This window comes from Hemitrygon akajei, chromosome 8 (genome assembly GCF_048418815.1).
Source record: "Hemitrygon akajei chromosome 8, sHemAka1.3, whole genome shotgun sequence".
Classification (NCBI taxonomy): domain Eukaryota; kingdom Metazoa; phylum Chordata; class Chondrichthyes; order Myliobatiformes; family Dasyatidae; genus Hemitrygon; species Hemitrygon akajei.
Genome location: NC_133131.1, coordinates 138,915,251 through 138,934,169, shown reverse-complemented (window position 1 = coordinate 138,934,169; position 18,919 = coordinate 138,915,251). Strand labels below are relative to the sequence as shown.

The window sequence follows — 18,919 nt, the reverse complement described above, 5'->3', positions numbered from 1 at the left end:
GATTTTCATTCAGTGGACTAAAATGGGTTTGCAATGAAAGTATCTATCTCTGTTTTGAATTAAGACAATAATTGAGCTTCCATAGTTCTCTGAGACAGAGGATCTAAAGAATGATGACATTTGAATCACAAAATTTCTTTTCATCTCAGTACTAAATTGCCTCTCCCTTATTCCGAGACTGTGACCCTTGGTAATAGACTTGACCAATGAAAACCATATCCTTATCAAACCCTGTAAGAAATTTATGTTTCCATGAGATCTTGCACTACCCCATTCCCCAGAAAATACAGACCATATCTACTCATTTTCACCTCATATAGTAAACCTGCCATCCTCAGAAGCAGTTTTGCAATTCCTTAATGACATGGTTCTCTTCCAGGGTATAACAAACCAGCTTAAAGATGGTCCAGCTGTGGAAATGAGATTAAAGGTAATAGTTCAAAGGAAAAGGCTTACAATGTTGCTAAGAAAAAGCAATACGCTCAATAATTATAAAATAAATTCACTGTTCAGCGAAGGAGGTTTAAGATTGATAAGGAGACAAAGTAGAAAACTAGCATATAATCTAGTGAGAAACATAAAAATATACTTTAAAGCTTCTACAGCAAAAATGATGGCAAGTGAAAATGACCAGCTCTCATGCAAACTTACAGCAGTAGATATAAGTATTGATTTTGGATGTCAATGGGAACTTTACCTAAAACAAATGACCACAGCGCTGTTGTATTCAAGTTATCAGAGCAAAGAGTATGACCATTTGTCTTGTTTGGGGACCAACTTGTCTGCAAGAGGTCGAGAGGTGGACATGTCAAATGTGGATTCTTTTCTCTCCAGAAGCAATGGGTATCCTGCCTTTTCTGGACATTGACCATTGTTGAATGCCTCTATGGCCTTTCACAGTCATGCTGAAACTTACTGTTGTATTCCATGTTCTACACACCATCAGTGGGAATTGTGTGTAAGGCTGCTTTGTTTAAGACTAGTTTGTTTTATGATCTCTATAAATGATTGAATTATAGTAATCAACATTTAGGATCAAAATTAATGCTGAACCTATACTGAATGGAAGCATCTTATTAGTGCAGATTTTCACTCTTATCTTTCATGCTTGTGTCCAACGGTTATACTAGCATACATAGGCCTTCAACAAAACAATTATCGTCATCACTGGTTGGGTGATGTATTATCATCAGGTACTTTTTAGTCCTCTCTATAATAGAAAAATAACACCCTTTCACTTTCTGACATTTCCCTGAATTGTGACATTGTCAGCATTTCACCTGCCTGTTCAATAGGTGTCCTCAGCCAAAGGGTCTGTTCCTGAGTAATGCTTCTTCTGTGGGTGGTGGGGCCTATGAGCCTTGTAGGATTATAAGAAGCATAGATAGAGTAGACAGACAGTATCTTTTTCCCGGAGTTGTAATGTCTAATACGCAGATAAGGGGTAATTTCAAAAGAGATGTGAGGGGCAAGTTATTAATACAGACAGTGGTGCGTGCCTGGGCTGCGCTGTCTGGGGTGGTAGTAGAGGCAGATACATTAGGGACTTTCAAGAGACGTTTAAATGGGCATGTGAATGTGAGGAAAATTGAAGGATATGGACATTATGTGGGCAGAAGAGATTGGTTTGCCATTTGATCGCAAATTGGATTAATTTGGCACAACGTTGTAGACCGAAGGGCTTGTACCTGTGTTGTACCTATGTTCTACATTCCTTCCAGTGTCAACATTCTTAGTCCCTTCCTTCCATAATTACTTCCAACACACGAGGAAGGCACAAATGACTTAGAACCCATGCTTTTGAAGATCTACTTCTTTATAATGAAAAGAATCATTGTCACTCATCTATTCTTCAAATCAAACAGAAACATGTTTAGTTTGATCAATCTTTCATTTGCAAATGGAAGAAGATGGTTCACACTTCCTCCCTGACTGTACAGAGCATGACATTTTTATTCATAATTGGAAGCATTGGGGGGGGGGGGGATGTCGAATCACCTACTGGGGGAAACCGCAGTGATCTGATTTCTGGCACCGAGTCTGTCTCTGTGGTTCAGAAGGGAAGCAGGGAGAAGAGGAGTGCTTTAGTGATAGGCAATTCCATAATTAGATTAGATTAGATTCAACTTTATTGTCATTGTGTCGAGTACAGATACAAAACCAATGAAATGCAGTTAGCATCTAACCAGAAGTGCAAAAGAATAGTATTATTACAAAATAACTGAATAAAAAGTAAGTGCTACAGCACATAAATATAAAAGTACTGAGACAGTACAATGTGGGTGCAATACTGCTTAGCGCTGTGATGTGAGGTTCAGCAGGGTCACAGCCTCAGAGAAGAAGCTCTTCCTGAGCCTGCTGGTGAGGGAGCGGAGGCTCCTGTAGCGCCTACCGGATGGGAGGAGAGTAAAAAGTCCATGGTTAGGGTGAGATGCATCCTTGATAATGCTTTTCGCCCTGCCCAGGCAGCGTTTATGGTAGATGTTCTCAATGGTGGGCAATTGGGTGCCAGTAATCCGCTGGGCAGTTTTCACCACCCGCTGGAGTGCTTTGCGGTCTGACACGGGACAATTGCCATTCCACACTGAGATGCAGTTGGTGAGTATGCTCTCAATGGTACAGCGGTTAAAGTCCGTCGGTATCCTGGGACAGAGGTGCGCTTTCTTGATGCACTGCAGGAAATAAAGGCGCTGTTGTGCCTTTTTGATCAAGATGGAGGAGTTCAGGGATCAAGTGAGATCATCAGAAATGTGGACACCAAGGAATTTGAAGCTTGATACACGCTCCACTACAGCTCCATTGATGTAGATGGGGACAGGAGTGTGGCACCTAGCATGCCTGAAGTCCACAGTGATCTCCTTGGTCTTCTGGGTGTTAAGGGCCAGATTGTTGTTGGCACACCACGCTGCCTGGTGCTGGACCTCATCCCTGTAGGCCATCTCATTATCCCCTCTGATCAGGCCAACCACCGTGGTGTTATCTGCGAACTTGATTATGAAGTTAGAACCATCTACAGGAATGAAGCCATAGGTGAAAAGGGAGTACAGAAGAGGGCTCAGCACACAGCCTTGAGGCACGCCGGTGTTCAGGGTGAGAGTGGAGGAGGAGAGGTTGTCTAACTTAACAGATTGAGGTCTGTTAGTCAGAAACTCCAAGGTCCAATTGCAGAGGGATGAGCTGATACCAAGCTGGCGAAGTTTGGCGATCAGCTTGGAGGGGGTCACAGTATTGAATGCCGAACTAAAGTCAATGAACAGCATTCTGACGTAAGAGTTGGGGCTGTCCAGGTGGGTCAGGGCAGAGTGAAGTGCCGTGGAAATGGTGTCCTCTGTTGGCCTGTTGGTGCGAAAGGCAAATTGATGGGGGTCCAGAGTAGTGGGCAGACAGGATTTCAGATGTGATAGAACGAGTCTCTCAAAGCACTTTGCAATAATGGGGGTGAGTGCAACTGGGCGGAAGTCATTCAGGCCCGTGGCAGTGGAATGCTTCGGCACTGGCACGATGATAGCGATCTTGAAGCTTGTGGGGACAACTGCCTGGGCTAGGGGCAGATTGAAAATGTCCATGAAGACCCTGGCCAACTGCCCTGCATAGACTCTGAGCAAACAGCCAGGTATTCCATCCGGACCAGCTGCCTTCCGTACATTCACCCTGCTCAGGGTGACGCAAACATCGGAGGTGGAAAATGAGAGAGACAGTTCACCAGGTGGGAGATCCGCTTTGAGGGTGATCTCCTTGTTCCTTCGATCAAAGGGAGCGTACAAGTAGTTAAGTTCGTCAGAGAGGGAAGCAGAGCTGGAAGGGGCGCACAGTACTAGGTGGTTTGAAGTCTGTAATACTGTAATCTGTATGCCATGCCACATGCGCTGGGGGTCTAAAGAGTTGAAATTAGAGAAGCAGACAGCAGATTCTGTGGACTTGAAAGTGACACCCAGATGGTATATTGCTTCACAGGTGCCAGGGTCAGAAATGTCTCAGACTGGGTCAACAGTATTCTAACGGGAGAGGGTGAATAGCCGGAAATCGTGGTACATTTTGGTACCAGTGACGTGGGTCAAGAAAAGGAGGAGGTTCTGAAGAGAGAATATAGGGAGTTAATTCAGCAGGACCTCTAGGGCAGCAATCTCTAGATAGCTGCTTATGCTATGCACCAGTGAGGGTAAAAATTGGATGAGTTGGCAGATGAATGTGTGGATGAACAATTGGTGCAGAGGCTAGGGTTTCAGATTTCTGGTTCATTGGGGTCTCTTTTGGGGAAGGTATGACCTGTACAAAAAGGACCAGTTTGTTATATCTGCATTTGAGGGGGACCAATATCCTTGAAGGCAGGTTTGCTAGAGCAGTTGGGGAGAGTTCAAACTAATTTGGCAGGGGGGTAAGAACCAGGATGATAGGGCTGAGGATGGGGCAAGTTGGTCTACAACTAGGTGCAGTGTGTAGTGATACTATGAGGAAAGACAGGCAGATGATGGTGCAAAATTGCAGTCAGTGGGATGAGTTAAAGTGTAACAAGGGAATAAAATTGAAAAAGGTGATGAATTCAGGACAGAAGATGTTATATTTGAGTGCATGCAGTATACAGAATAAGGAAGGTGATCTTGTAGCACAGTTAGAGGTTGGCAGGTATGATGTTGAAGGCATCGCTGAATCATGGCTGGAAGAAAATCATTGATGGGAGCTTTATATTCAAGGATGCACATTGTATTGAAAGGATGAGCAGATGGGTGGGTGGCTCTGTTGGTTTAAAAAAAAAGAAATCAAATACTTCAAAAGAGGTGACATGAGATCAGAAGATATAGAATCCTTGTGGTAGAGTTAAGAAACTGCAAGTGTAAATAGACCCTGATGGGAGTTATATACAGATGTCCGAACAGTAGCCAGGATGTGGACTACAGATCACAACAGGAAATAGAAAGGGCATGTAACAAGGGCAATGTTACGATTGTAATGGGGACTTTCAAAATGCAGGTAGATTAGGGAAATCAGGCTGGTGCTGGATCGCAAGAGAAAGAAATTGTAGAATACCTACGAAATGATTGAATTCACCCTGCAGTTTGTCAAGGTAAGCTAAAATTGGATGTATCAGTAAAGGGATTGAGAAGCATGAGAGAGGAGCTGGCCAGAGTTGATTGGAAGCGATGACTGGATTTTCTGGGAGCAATTCAAAAGGCACTGGAAAGATACATCCCAAAGATGAAGTAGTCTAAAGGGTGGATGGGGCAACTGTAACTGAGAAGGGAAGTCAAAGACAACATAATAATAGAGGGCATATAATGTAGCAAAAATTAGGGGGAGGTTGAGGATTGGGAAGCTTTTAAAATCCAACAGAAGGCATGTGAAAAAAGCCATAAAAGAGAAAAGATTAAATATGAAAACGAGCTAACCAATTATATAAAAAAGGATACAAAAAGTTTTTTTCAAATATACAGTCATCATTGTTATGTGCTGTGTCGTATGATAGTTTTTGGCAATTTTTTCTGCAGAAGTGGTTTGCCATTGCCTTCTCTGGGCAATGTTTTTACAAGATGCATGACCCCGGCCATTATCTATAGTTTTCAGAGATTATCTTCCTGGTGCCAGTGGTCAAATAACTAGGACTTGTGATATGCACCAGCTGCTCTATCAACCATCCACCACCCTGCTCTCATGACTTCATGTCACCCTAATCGGTGGGGGGTGGCACCAAGTGGTGCTACATTTTTGCCAAGGATAACCTGCAGGCTAACGAATGGAAGGAGCACCATACACCTCCATTGGCAGAGACGTATAAGCAGTATAAAGATACACAGCAGATATGCAGTATAAAGAGTAAAAGAAAAACGAGTGGATATTAGACCATTGAAAAATTGACATTTGAGAGGCAGTAAAGGGGGACAAAGAAATGGTGGACAAAATAAGTATTTTGTATCAATATTCACTGTGGAAGACACTAGTTGAATGTCAGAAATACAGAAATGTCAGGAGGCAGAAGTGAGTGTTGTTGCTTATTTATTAAGGAGAAGATGCTTGAGAAGCTGAAATGTCTGAAGGTAGATAAATTATCTGGACCAGATAGATTACACCCCAGGGTTCTGAAGGAGGTCACTGAAGAGATTACGGAGACATTAATAATGATCTTTCGAGAATCACCGGATTCTGGAATGGTTTCGGAGGGTTGGAAAACTACAAATGTATTTGCCTGACAAATCTGTTGGAATTCTTTGAGGAAATAACAGACAAAGAAGATTCAGTGGATGTTGGCTATTTGGATTTTAAGAAGGCCTTTGACAAGGTGCCACACATAAGGCTGCTTAACAAGATCAGAGCCCAAGAATGATTTTAGCATCTATAGAAGATTGGCTGACCAGGAGCATGAGTCGGAATAAAGAAGGCCTTTTCTGGTTGGCTACCAGTGAATAGTGGCATGCTGCAAGGGTCAATGTTGGGACCATTTCTTTTTACATTGTGCGTAAAAGATTTGGATGAAGGAATTAATGGTTTTCTGGCCAAGTTTGCAGACAATATGAAGATGGGTGGAGGACAGGTAATGTTGAGAAAGCAAGATGTCTGCAGAAGGACTTAGACAGACTGGGAGAATCAATAAGGAAGTGGCAGATGGAATGTTGTGTAGTGAAGTGTATAGTCATACACTTCGGTGGAAGGAATAAAGGTGAGGACTCTTTTCTAAATGGGGAGAAAATTCAGCAATCAGGTGCATAGGGATGTGGGAGTCCTCCTGCAGGATTTCCTTAAGGTTAACTTGCAGGTTGAGTCAGTGGTAAGGAAGGTATGTGCAATGTTAGCATTCATTTTGAAAGGACTAGAATATAAGAACAAGAATGTAATGCTGAGGCTTTATAAGGCATTGGTCAGACTGCACTTGGAGTATTGTGCTCCCTATCTAAGAAAAGATGTCCTGGCACTGGAGAGGGTCCAGAGGAATTTCAGGAGAATAACTCCAGGGAAGAAAGTGAATAATGGCTCTGGCCCTGAACTTGGTGAAGTTTTGAAGAATCTCATTGAAACCTATTGAATACTGAAAGGCCTAAATGGAGTGGATTTAGAGAGGATGTTTTCTTTAGGACCAGAGCGCACAACCTTAGAATAGCAATGGGGAAGAAATTTATTTAGCCAGAGCGCTGTGAATTTATGGAATTCTTTGCTGCAGATGGCTGTGCAGGCCAAGTCATTCGATATATTTAAGACAGAGCTTGATAGGTTCTTGACTAAATACGGTGTCAGAGGTTATAGGGAGAAGGCGGGAGAATGGGCTTGAGAGAGATTTTAAAAATTAGCTATGATGGACTGGCAGAGCAGACTCGATGGGCCGAATAGCCTAATTCTGCTACTGTGTCTTATGGTCTTATGTCTTATAATGTGAGAACAGAGTATACTATCAGCATCTCTGAAGATCTATCCTGGACCCAAGAGTTTGATGCAATTACAGGGAACGCACATCAACAGCTATATTTCATTAGTAGTTTGTGGAAACTGGGTACGTCACCTAAGACTCACAAATTTCTACAGATGTACCATGGAAGCAAACCAACTGATTGTGTCACTGTCTGGTATAGAGGGACCACTGCACAGAATATATATATATATATACACACACACTTACTTATTTATAGATTTTTATTGTTATATATTGCAATGTACTGCTACCGCAGTACAACAAATTTCACAACATATGCCAGTGATATTAAATCTGATTCTGATTCTGGAGTGCTAAAGCAAGGTCAGACTAACTGTCGCTACTTCTGCATTTCTCACAAAGCGGCCTCTGCTGCCTCTGTTGCAAACATGGGGGATTTCAATTCCAATTACTTGCTTTAATGGAACTCCCTCCACACCTATCGTTCCATGCCCAGCCTGCATTTCGGTGAAATCGTATTACCTGGCTGTCTTACCTGCATACAGGCAGAGGCTAAAGAACAAAGGTCCAGAGATTAGAACAGCAAAGAGGTGGTAGTGGGAGGCAGAGGAGCAGTTACAGCATTGCTTCAAGTCAGTGGACTGGGCCGTGTTCAAGCACTCATCTGAGGATCTGTATGAATACACCATTGTTGTAATAGACTTTATTAAAACAGCTGTAAATGAGTGTGTCCCCACAAAATCATTCACACTCTTTGTCAATCAGAAGCCCTGGATGAACCATGAGATCTGAAATCTACTGAGGGCTAAATCAGAGGCATTCAAATCTGGTGACCAACAAAGTTACCGAAGGTCCAGGTACAGTCTCTGGAAAGCAATCTCAAGGGCAAAGTAGAAATTCCAGACCAAATTTAAATCAAAGAATGATGCCCAGCAGTTGTGGCAGGGCTTGAATATTACCACCTCTCATAAAATTAAATCAAGTGACATGGGAGACACAGAGCTTCACTTCCAGATCAGCTCAATGCCTTCTATGCTTGCTTTGACCATCAAAACATGGAGGAACCATCATAAACTTCCACGTTTCCTGATGATCTCAGTCTTGATCTCAGTTTCAAGCCAATGTGCAGGGTGAACACATGAAAAGCATCCAGCCCAGATGGCCACATACTAAAGACCTGTCCTGATCAACTGGCTGGTGTGTTCTTTATCCTCTTGCTTTGGTGGCTTGTGGTATCCACTTACTTCAGTTATACTGATGTCCAAGAAGAGCATGCTGACCTGCCTAAGTAGCACTTACATCCATTCTTGCTATTGAGAGATTGGTGATGAAACATTAACTCCTAATTGAGAAGCAAATTAGATCTGCTCAAATTTGCCTAATGGAGCAACAGTTCCACAGCAGATACTATTTCCTTGTCTCTTCACTCAACATACGGACAGCAAAAATGCATACATCAGGATGATCTTAATTGACTCTAGCTCAGCATTCAATACCATCATCCCCTCAAAACTAATCAATGCATTCCAAGACCTTAGCCTTAATGCTTCCTTGTGCAGTTGAATCCTGGATTTCCTCACTTGCAGACCCCAATCAGTTTGGATTGGCAACCGCATCTCCTCCAAGATCTCCATCAGCACAAGTGCACCACAAGGCTGTGTACTTAGTCCCCTGCTCTACTTGCTTTTCACTTAAGACTGTGTGGCTAAACATAGCTCCAAAAATTTTGCTGATGACACCACTGTCATTGTCCAAATTGAAGGTGGCAATGAGTCAGCATCTAGGAGGGAGAGTGAAAATTTGTCTGAGTGGTGTCATAACAGCAACATCTCACTCAATGTCACCAGGACCGAGGAACGGATTATAGACTTTAGAAGGAAACCAGAGGTCCATGAGCCAGTCCTCATTGGAGGATCAGCGGTGGAAAGGGTTAGCAGTTCTAAATTCCTCAATGTTATAAATTCGGAGGACCTGTCCTGGGCCCATCATGTAAGTACAATTATGAAGAAAGCATGGCAGCACCTCTACTTCCTTCGGGTTTGTAGAGATTCGGCATGTCATCTGAAACTTTAACAAAAGTTCATAGATGTGTAGTAGAGAATATATTGACCGGCTGCATCACAACCTGGTATGCAAACACCCTTGTATGGAAAATCCTACAAAAAGTAGTGGATACGGCCCTGTTCATCATGGGTAAAGCACATCTACTGTACATTAAACATTGTTGCAGGAAAGCAGCATTCATTATTAGGGACTTCCACACCCAGGACATGCTTTCTTTTTGCTGTTGTCATAAAGAGAAAGGTACAAAAGCCTCAGGACTTGCACCACCATACTCAGGAACAGTTGCTACCCTTCAACCATCAGGCTCTTGAATCAAAGGGGATAACTTCACTCAACTTCACTTGCCCCCATCACTGAAATGTTCCCACAACCAATATAATCACTTTCAAGGACTCTTCATATAATGTTCACAGTATTTATTGCTTATTTATTTATACTAATGTTTCTTCTTTTTGCATTTGCACAGTTTGTTGGCTTCTACACTCCAGAAATACATGTACTTTGATAGTAAAATTTATTTTGAACTTTGAACCTCTTGCTTTTTTATTGCATTTGCAGTGCCAGCAGTCCAGGAGGGAGTTTATATCTCTTGCTCCCAATTTCTACTTGTCTCCTGTTTGTTTACCTATAGATTATTAAGCAATGTCTGTAGTGAGATGCTGAAGATGTTCTATAGGTCAGTTGTGGAGAGCGCCCTCTTCTTTGTGGTGGCGTGTTGGGGAGGAAGCATTAAGAAGAGGGACGCCTCACGTCTTAATAAGCTGGTAAGGAAGGCGGGCTCTGTCGTGGGCAAAGTACTGGAGAGTTTAACATCGGTAGCTGAGCGAAGGGCGCTGAGTAGGCTACGGTCAATTATGGATAACTCTGAACATCCTCTACATAGCACCATCCAGAGACAGAGAAGCAGTTTCAGCGACAGGTTACTATCGATGCAATGCTCCTCAGACAGGATGAAGAGGTCAATACTCCCCAATGCCATTAGGCTTTACAATTCTACCGCCAGGACTTAAGAACTTTTTAAAAGCTATTATTAATGCTTTTTGAGATAGTGATTTAGATGCATATCATATTTTTTACTGAGTTAAGTATTGTATGTAATTAGTTTTGCTACAACAAGTGTATGGGACATTGGAAAAAAGTTGAATTTCCCCATGGGGATGAATAAAGTATCTATCTATCTATCTATCTATCAATGATTGCTAACTGACTTAAAGGCAGTGTGAATATACTTTCACCAACTTTATTGAAAGATCAAAGAAAATTAAATCACTGTGCTACTCATCCTTATAACTAACCTTCAAGACTTCACATTTCATTCTCACAGACCTCACTATGCACTTTGGCGAGCCTTCTGCTAGAAATCACTTCGAACTATGAAAATTTCTAGGAAAGGTGCCCATTGAAACTGCACATTAAGTATCTCTGTTGAACATTAAAATAAATTCTTGTTGATGAGGGCAAGTCTCAGGCCTTGTCAACTAGAATCACATGTATTGTGATAATGGAATCATGAGAGATTGCAGATGCTGGAATCTGGAGTAACAAACAATCTGTCAAAGAAACTCAGCTGATTGAGCATCATGACTGTCCACTTGCTATTAGACTGTAAGCCTCCATTAGCTCAGGCAGCAGCACTTTGGGCAGTTCCTTCACTTTCTCCGTCAGTGAGCAACTCGCTAATGGTGTAAACCTACAGTACTTTAACTTAATGTACAGCAGGATCTTGCGATCATTAGGAATACTTTTAAATGGACAGAGCGCCTTTTGTTGACCCCGTAGAAGCTGCTGCGAATCAACAAGCAGTTCTCACTAAGTAATTCAAGGATTCAGATGCAGAGGGAAGAATGGAAATCTAGAGTTTCAAGCTTGATTATTAGTACTGAAGAAATGATGGTGTCAACTGCCAAGTTGGATTGATAAACAGTAGTCTGAGGTGTACTTTGCAGTTATCTAAGTGCTCCAAAGCAGAGTGGAGAGCTAGTGAGATTACGTCCTCTGTGGACCATTGCGCAGTAGGCAACTGTAGGTCCTGTTCTTTGCTCAGGCAGGAGTTAATTCTAATCATAACCAGCCTCATGAGGCACCTCCTTACAGAAGTTGTGGTGCTGCCAACATCACAGCCTCTCTCCCAGATGAGCTCAATGGATGTCGCTAACTCAGAGCCTCCGAGGAACCTGCAACCTGGTCATCTCTGAGGCTGAAGTACGCAGATGTTTCCAACAAGTGGACAGTCGCAAGGCTGCAGGACCGAACAGCATCCCAGGGCGAGTACTTAGGATGTGTGCAGCACAACTGGCAAGTGTGTTTACATTTTTAATCTCTCCCTCTCCCAGTGTAGAGTGCCCTCCTGCTTCAAATTATCAACCATTGTCCCTGTAACAAAAAAGACCAGGGTAACATGCCTGAACGACTGGCGTCCTGTCACACTCACCTCAATAAAAGCAATTGCTTTGAGGCTGGCCAAGGATTACATCTGCACCTTGCTACCACCCAAACTGGACCCCCTACAGTTCGCCCACTAACACAGCTGATCGACAGATGATGTAATAGCCACTGCTCTACGTACCATCCTTACACATCTGGAGAAGAAGGATGCTTATGTAAGTATGCTGTTCTTGGACAAGTTCAGCATTCAACACCATAGTCCCATCCAGGGTTGACAAGAAGCTCAGAGACCTCGGCCTTGACCCTGCCTTGTGCAGCTGGATCCTGGACTTCCTGTCAGATCGCCAGCAGGTTGTCAGAGTGGGCTCCCTCACCTCCAACCCTCTGATTCTCAATCTCTCCCTCAATGTCACAAAAACAAAGGAGCTGGTTATGGATTACAGGAGGAATGGAGACGGGCTAACCCGTATTGACATCAATGGATCTGGGGTTGAGAGGGTAAACAGCTTCAAGTTACTCAGCATCCACATCACCGAGGACCTCACATGGTCTGTACACACTAGCTGTGTGGTGAAAAAGGCACAACAGCACCTTTTTCACCTCAGACAGTTGAGGAAATTTGGTATGGGCCCCCAAATCCTAAGAACTTTCTACAGGGGCACAGTTGAGAGCATCCTGACTGGCTACATCACTGCCTGGTATGGGAACTGTACTTTCCTTAATCGCAGGACTCTGCAGAGAGTGGTGCCAGACAGTGCATCTGTAGTTGTGAACTTCTCATTATTCAGGATGTTTACAAGGACAGGTGTGTAAAAATGGCCTGTTGGATCACTGGGGACCCAAGCCATTCCAACCACAATTTATTCCAACTGCTGCCATCTGGGAAGTGGTACCGCAGCATAAAAGCCAGGATCAACAGGCTCCGGGACAGCTTCTTCCACCAGGCCATCATACTGATGAACTCACACTGATGTGAATGTACTCTATATTACATTGACTGTTCTATTTATTATAAATTATTATAAATTACTATGATTGCACCTTGCACATTTAGATGGTGATGTAACGTAAAGATTTTTACTCCTTATGTATGTGAAGGATGTAAGAAATAAAGTTAATTCAATTAAATTCAATTGTGAGTCATGATGGTGACTTACCCTACTCTCCATGGGCACCAGGATGATTGCTGCCCATTTCAAGCAGGTGTTAATCTTAGACCACAGCAGTTCTGCATACAAAGACTTAAGTAAAGACATAGTCTATGGAGGGGAGGCTGTTTTTCATGATTTGGTGGACTCTGTCGACAACTCTCACCAGATTCTTGCAGTCACAGTTGTTATACCAAGCCATAATGCATTCAGACAGGATGTTTTCTTATAGGGTGTAATGATAAATAATTGTAAGGGTCGACGGGACACACCACACCCAAGGAAGTAGAGACATCGGTGAGCTTTCTTGACTATGGTGTTTATGTGGTTGGATCAGGACAGACTAATGGTGTTGTTCACTGCTAAGAACTTGAAGCTGTTGAGCCCCAACCTCTGCACCATTTATGTACACAGGTATGTGCACTGCACCTATTCCTGAAGTACAACCTGGCTGACAGGATCCCAAATTACCTTGCTGATAGAATCCAGAGAATAATGGTGCAAGGTTGCTTTTCTGATTTGAAAGCTGTGACTGGCAGAGATTGGTGCTAGGATGTTTGTGATATATACATATATGTATATAAGCAACTTTTCATGTGAATGTTGGGGGAATGATTAGTAATTTTGCAGATGGCATGAAAGTTGAAGGTGCTTTGCATAGTAAGGAAAATTGTGCAAGGCTACAGCAAGATGCAGATCAGATGAAAAATTTTGCAGAGCATTGGCAGGTGAAATTTAATCCAGGCAAGTGCGAGATGATACATTTTAGGAAGTCAAATACTGGTAGGATAAATAGCCGGCTGATAAAGAATGCTGATGAACAGAGAGACTTGGGCTTTATGCCCATAGTTTTCTGAAGGTGGCAACACAGGTTGATAGGGGGTGAAGGCAGCATATTGTTATACTCATCTTCATAAGTCAGACTTCTGAACATTGCTGAACTTTGCCAATGGAAAGGTACAGTTAGACTTTATAATTCCTGCTTTTTTTCTTAATCCTTTGGGCCTCTGTATCTGTAGAGCCATAATTTAGTCGTGATGGTACAATGCTCTGTATTCTTTTCTGGTGTATGGTTGTTTTCCTGTTATTAAGTTGAAAAGCTGCATTTTAAAAATGATGCCATTTAGCCATCTGAGGAAACACAAATGTTTGCAATTAATTCAGTTCTGGTTGTGATCAGTTTAGTTGGTGAACAAAAGATTGTGGAATCTTGGTTTATCCTGGAATAATTCGTACTTTGAGTTCAGAGTTCCTTGATCTTTTGTAATCACTTAATTGATTTTGGGTAGGTTGGTCTGAATGCCAGAGGACAGTAGTAACTCCACAGTAATCTGTGGATTATGCATCATGTATTTTTTTATTCTTTGTCCTTTATTATCTTTCCCTTTTGACCTTTCTTCAATGTTTATCTTCCATATGAAATAATCCATTAATCACAAAATCCTTGACAGTTTACAACATTTGTCAACTGTGAATTGAAAATGGACATTTAAATCACTGGAATTTTTACTTTAATAAACTATCAAAAGTCAGTGACTTTTAAAGAAACATTAAATGAGGACTGAGGTTAGGAAGAACTGTGAATCAAAATTAGCTCTTATTTCCAGTGATCGCCATTGAACATGTGGCGGAAATAGCCTATTAACTGCATGGTGGTCAAATGCTTAAATGCCAAAATGATTGATTTCAGGTCTCTATTTATAAATAGCTTAGCACCTGTCAGGATAAACTTACTTTGGAGGTTATCCATGTTTAAATGTTGCTTTCAAATACTGTGTGTATAAAAGGGTTATAGTACTTGATCAATGAAATAAACAAGTGATGTTGTTAGGTTATGATTGGTGATTACTTGCCCTGTTGTCTCTCTATATCTTTCCATTGACAATGTTCAGCCATCCTTTCTATTGTAAAATAGTAGTGAACAACTTTAATCATTTTTTCCCAAAATATTCATGGACTTTCTGATTTAAAGGAACAGCAACAACCTTTTAATTTGGCAGCATTTTCTCGCACATGTAAGCAGGATTTTTATTTTACAATGAGCGAGATTTGCCTCTGCACAGAGGGGACTGAATGTATAGATTAAACTGCATTAAATTTTGCTGAGCTCCATATTATTGTTTTTTTAACTTTTAACATTTCTTCTCAATGGTTTGATGCCTGACTATACTTTCTGTTACCAGATTAATTTATAAAAATTCTATGAAATTATTTCACTCTCCCCAAACTCACAAATGAACAGCTTCTTTATATGTTGCAGTCTCCTCACAGATGGAAGATACTGCTGGAATCTATATTTATATATCTATAAAAAAATGATTGTTTTCTTTCTTTCACAGATGTTTGTCAGGACTTTATTTGATTATGACCCTAATGAGGATAAAGCTATTCCATGCAAAGAAGCTGGGCTTTCTTTCAAGAAGGGAGATGTCCTTCAGATCGTCAGCCAGGATGATGCAACCTGGTGGCAAGCCAAACGAGAGTGTGATGCCAATCTGAGAGCGGGATTAATCCCATCAAAGCAGTTCCAGGAGAGGTAACCAAATAAACAGCCTTGAGGCTGTTGCAAAGCACAGTAAACTTCATAAGCAAATGTCTATGTTAAAAATGCGCATTGGAATGGCATGCAGTAGTGAGCCAGACCATTCAGCCCAACAAGTCCGTGGCAACTACTAAGCTTCAAGTTACGTTTTTCACTTTATTCATAAACACAAGAGATTCTGCAGATGCTGGAAATCCAGAGGAACACACACAAAATGCAGGAGGAGCTCAGCAGATCACACAGCATCTATGGAGAGAAATAAAGAGTCAACATTTCAGGTCATCTTTCATTAACCTTCCCCAGGTCCTTTTACCTCCACATTCGGAGGTAAGTTACAATGGCTAATTAAAGTATAGCCATGTCTTTGGATGAAATCAGAACCCTTGGAGGAAACCCATATGATCACAGAAAGAATATGCAAACTCCATTCAGCACAGGATGTCCAGTTCTACCAGCTACATCCATGTGTGCTCAATGGAAATAGCAAAAGTGAATACAAAGCTCTTTATATTTTCTCATATTTCTTTGAAGTAGTTGGCAGTAAAGAGTATCACAGTGGCTCTTCTAGTTTGGAAAAACGTGGAAAACAATTTGATGTGCAACAAAGAACACAATTGTTTTTGGATTTACTAACCAAAGTTTGAAATTTTATGGATTTATTTTGTCTACAGCAAAACAAAATATATTGCTTTGGATTAAAATGCTGCTGTAATATTTGTCAAAGGTTTTTGTATTCTATTCAGCCGCTGGTTCCACTGTTGACAGTTCTGTAATTGGCTTCTTGCAGGAGGTTTGCACTTCGGAGACCTGTGGCATTTGTTCAGCCGCAAAGGAATTCCAATAGAAGATCATGTAAGTCAATAAATTGCATGATAATTTTTAAAAAAATCTTATTTCTCTGTCCCAAGAGCAAAGAAGCACCATTAACCTAGAATATTTCTATCAGTTTCTCTTGTTCTCTTTAGCATGCCATTCTAGGAGAATTGAAGTCTGCACTTGTGATTCTCTGCTCATGCTGTTACTTGAATTGGCACATGAGCCATGGTTACAGTTAAATGAAGTGTTAAATGCAGTTAAATTAATTATAGTTAAATGCTAGGCTGTGGCACTTCTGAGAATGGCAAAGTTCCCTCGTGAAATGGTAACTATTTTAAATGATTGACAAAACTATGATTGAGATTTAATTTGGAGATTTTACCCAGCTAAGCAGAGCTTTGGAGAGTACTTGAAATTGGAAAGACTGCTTTAAGTGCACTTCTATCGCATTTTCTTATTATAATCTCTGGTTTTATCCATGTTCCAGAGCTAGATGAGTCATAATAGGTTATTTTTCAAACACGTAAGAAGTTTAGCAGAAGTCAGTTAGATATACAGGCCATTCGTAAGAATGTTCTTATGTGATTTGAAAAATTGAGCACCACTGTACTAATTTAATGTGTTTTTGAATTGGGTAGTCGTAGTCTCAAACTTACATCTTCCATGAATGAATTCTATCAATCCCCTCTATTTTGGGCTGCTGTAAACATTTTGGCCATTATTTCAGAACTCAGCATGACTTGTAAAATGATTGTTAGGTTTTCCACTAGCTTGGATAGCTTTAATTTTTTTAAAATTTTGATTCAGCTTTTGATTTTTGGAATTAAGACCACATGAACAAGAGGAAGTTTTTAACTGCATCCAAATGTTATTCATTTGAACAAGATGTAACCTAGTTTAACTGGCAAGTTTTGTCTCTCAACTGTGGTACCATTTTCAGTTGCATTTGAACTTGAACTGAGACAAAAGAAAGAATGTATTGTGAATGGTACCAATTTTGAAAGGCTAAAAGTTTAAAAATAATCTAAACCAGGTGTTTGCAAATAATCTTACATCTTGCAGTAATGAACCTTGTCTGTCGTGGCAACTTCTTGCAGACTTTTCTCGTAATCAGTTTATCTAATTAACTTGAGTACTTTAAACACACCAAAGTTTAAATAATTAGTAGCTTTTATCACCATTTGTGTAAATCAAGCACTCAAATCATTTAGACTGGAGGCGTAAGCTGGTGACTAAGAACAGGAATTGCATGCACGTTTAGATCAAGGTGGTGCTTATAAGAATCACCACAGCAAATCATATGTCATTTAGTACTTGTCCCTTGATCTCCGCACTGTATCTGGAACTTAGTGCAAGTATAAAGAAACTAGGGTAATAGTTCTGGTTTTCCTTAATCAGAAATTGTACACAAAATGTGCTTGAAACTTTGCTAGTTAGGTTACAGTTTATTTCAATAGACAATAGACAGTAGGTGCAGGAGTAGGCCATTCGGCCCTTCTAGCCGGCACCACCATTCACTGTGATCATGGCTGATCATACACAATCAGTAACCCGTTCCTGCCCTCTCCCCATATCCCTTGACCCCACTATCTATAAGAGCTCTATCTAACTCTCTCTTGAATGCATCCAGAGATTTGGCCTCCACTGCCTTCTGGGGCAGAGCATTCCACATATCCACCACTCTCTGGGTGAAAAAGTTTTTCCGCATCTCTGTTCTAAATGGCCTACCCCTTATTCTTAAACTGTGGCCTCTAGTTCTGGACTCACCCATCAGCGGGAACATGCTTCCTGCCTCCAGCGTGTCCAATCCCTTAATAATCTTATATGTTTCAGTCAGATCCCCTCTCATTCTTCTAAATTCCCGTGTAATTTTCTACCAAATGCTTTTACACAAATGAAGGTAGTGTACGAATCAACACAAGTCAAGCATAATTGTTTCTTTTTATTTTAATGGAAATGATTCATTGATATTCATAAGAGTAATAACCTTGTGCATTTTATTACTTCTAGTTATTTTATTGAAGATTTCTAGTCTTATTTATCATCATAGAAATGTTTTAAAATACTTACTAAATTATGCATACCTAGAGAAGTAAGCACATTTGAAATGAAATTCCAAAACCATTGAAAAAGATTTCAGAAAACCAAAATGTAATTGGCTTTGAGAATAAAGTATTTGATTTACAATTGTCTTTTTGAAATGTTGGCTTGACTGATTTTGCCTCGATGATATGAATGCAAATAAACAGAAACCCAATCCCAATATTCCTGAAAGGAAACTTAAGTTAGTTGTCATATCACCTAATTTTATTCTGTAATAGTAACATTTATACTATGTCATAAAGTGAATGCCTTGAGGTTTTACTCTGATAGCATCAAGTTAAACTAACTCAGTTAAATAATATACATGTCTTATGGTCTTAAACAAGCACTTCAATCCCAAAACATGTTTGAATCTCCATGTTCTGGAAAATTCTGGGATTCAGCTGCGTTGAAATATAGTACCTGATTGTTTCAAAATTATAGATGAAATGTTTTCTAATACTGCCGTGTACAAATATGAATTTGCTTACATCCTTAAATCTTGTTGATAGTTATAAAAGAAAAATA

General features: G+C 40.8%; 1 protein-coding gene across 8 annotated transcripts in view; it reads left to right on the top strand.

Moving 5' to 3' along the window:
- The window catches only part of mpp7a (MAGUK p55 scaffold protein 7a), a 464,536-nt gene that overhangs the window by 342,392 nt on the left and 103,225 nt on the right, over positions 1-18,919 (top strand). For all 8 annotated transcript variants that reach the window (XM_073054744.1, XM_073054741.1, XM_073054742.1 and 5 more), the window contains 2 exons: positions 15,291-15,487; positions 16,281-16,345. In XM_073054744.1, the coding sequence (XP_072910845.1) occupies positions 15,291-15,487; positions 16,281-16,345 (262 nt within the window). The remainder of the gene's footprint in view (positions 1-15,290; positions 15,488-16,280; positions 16,346-18,919) is intronic.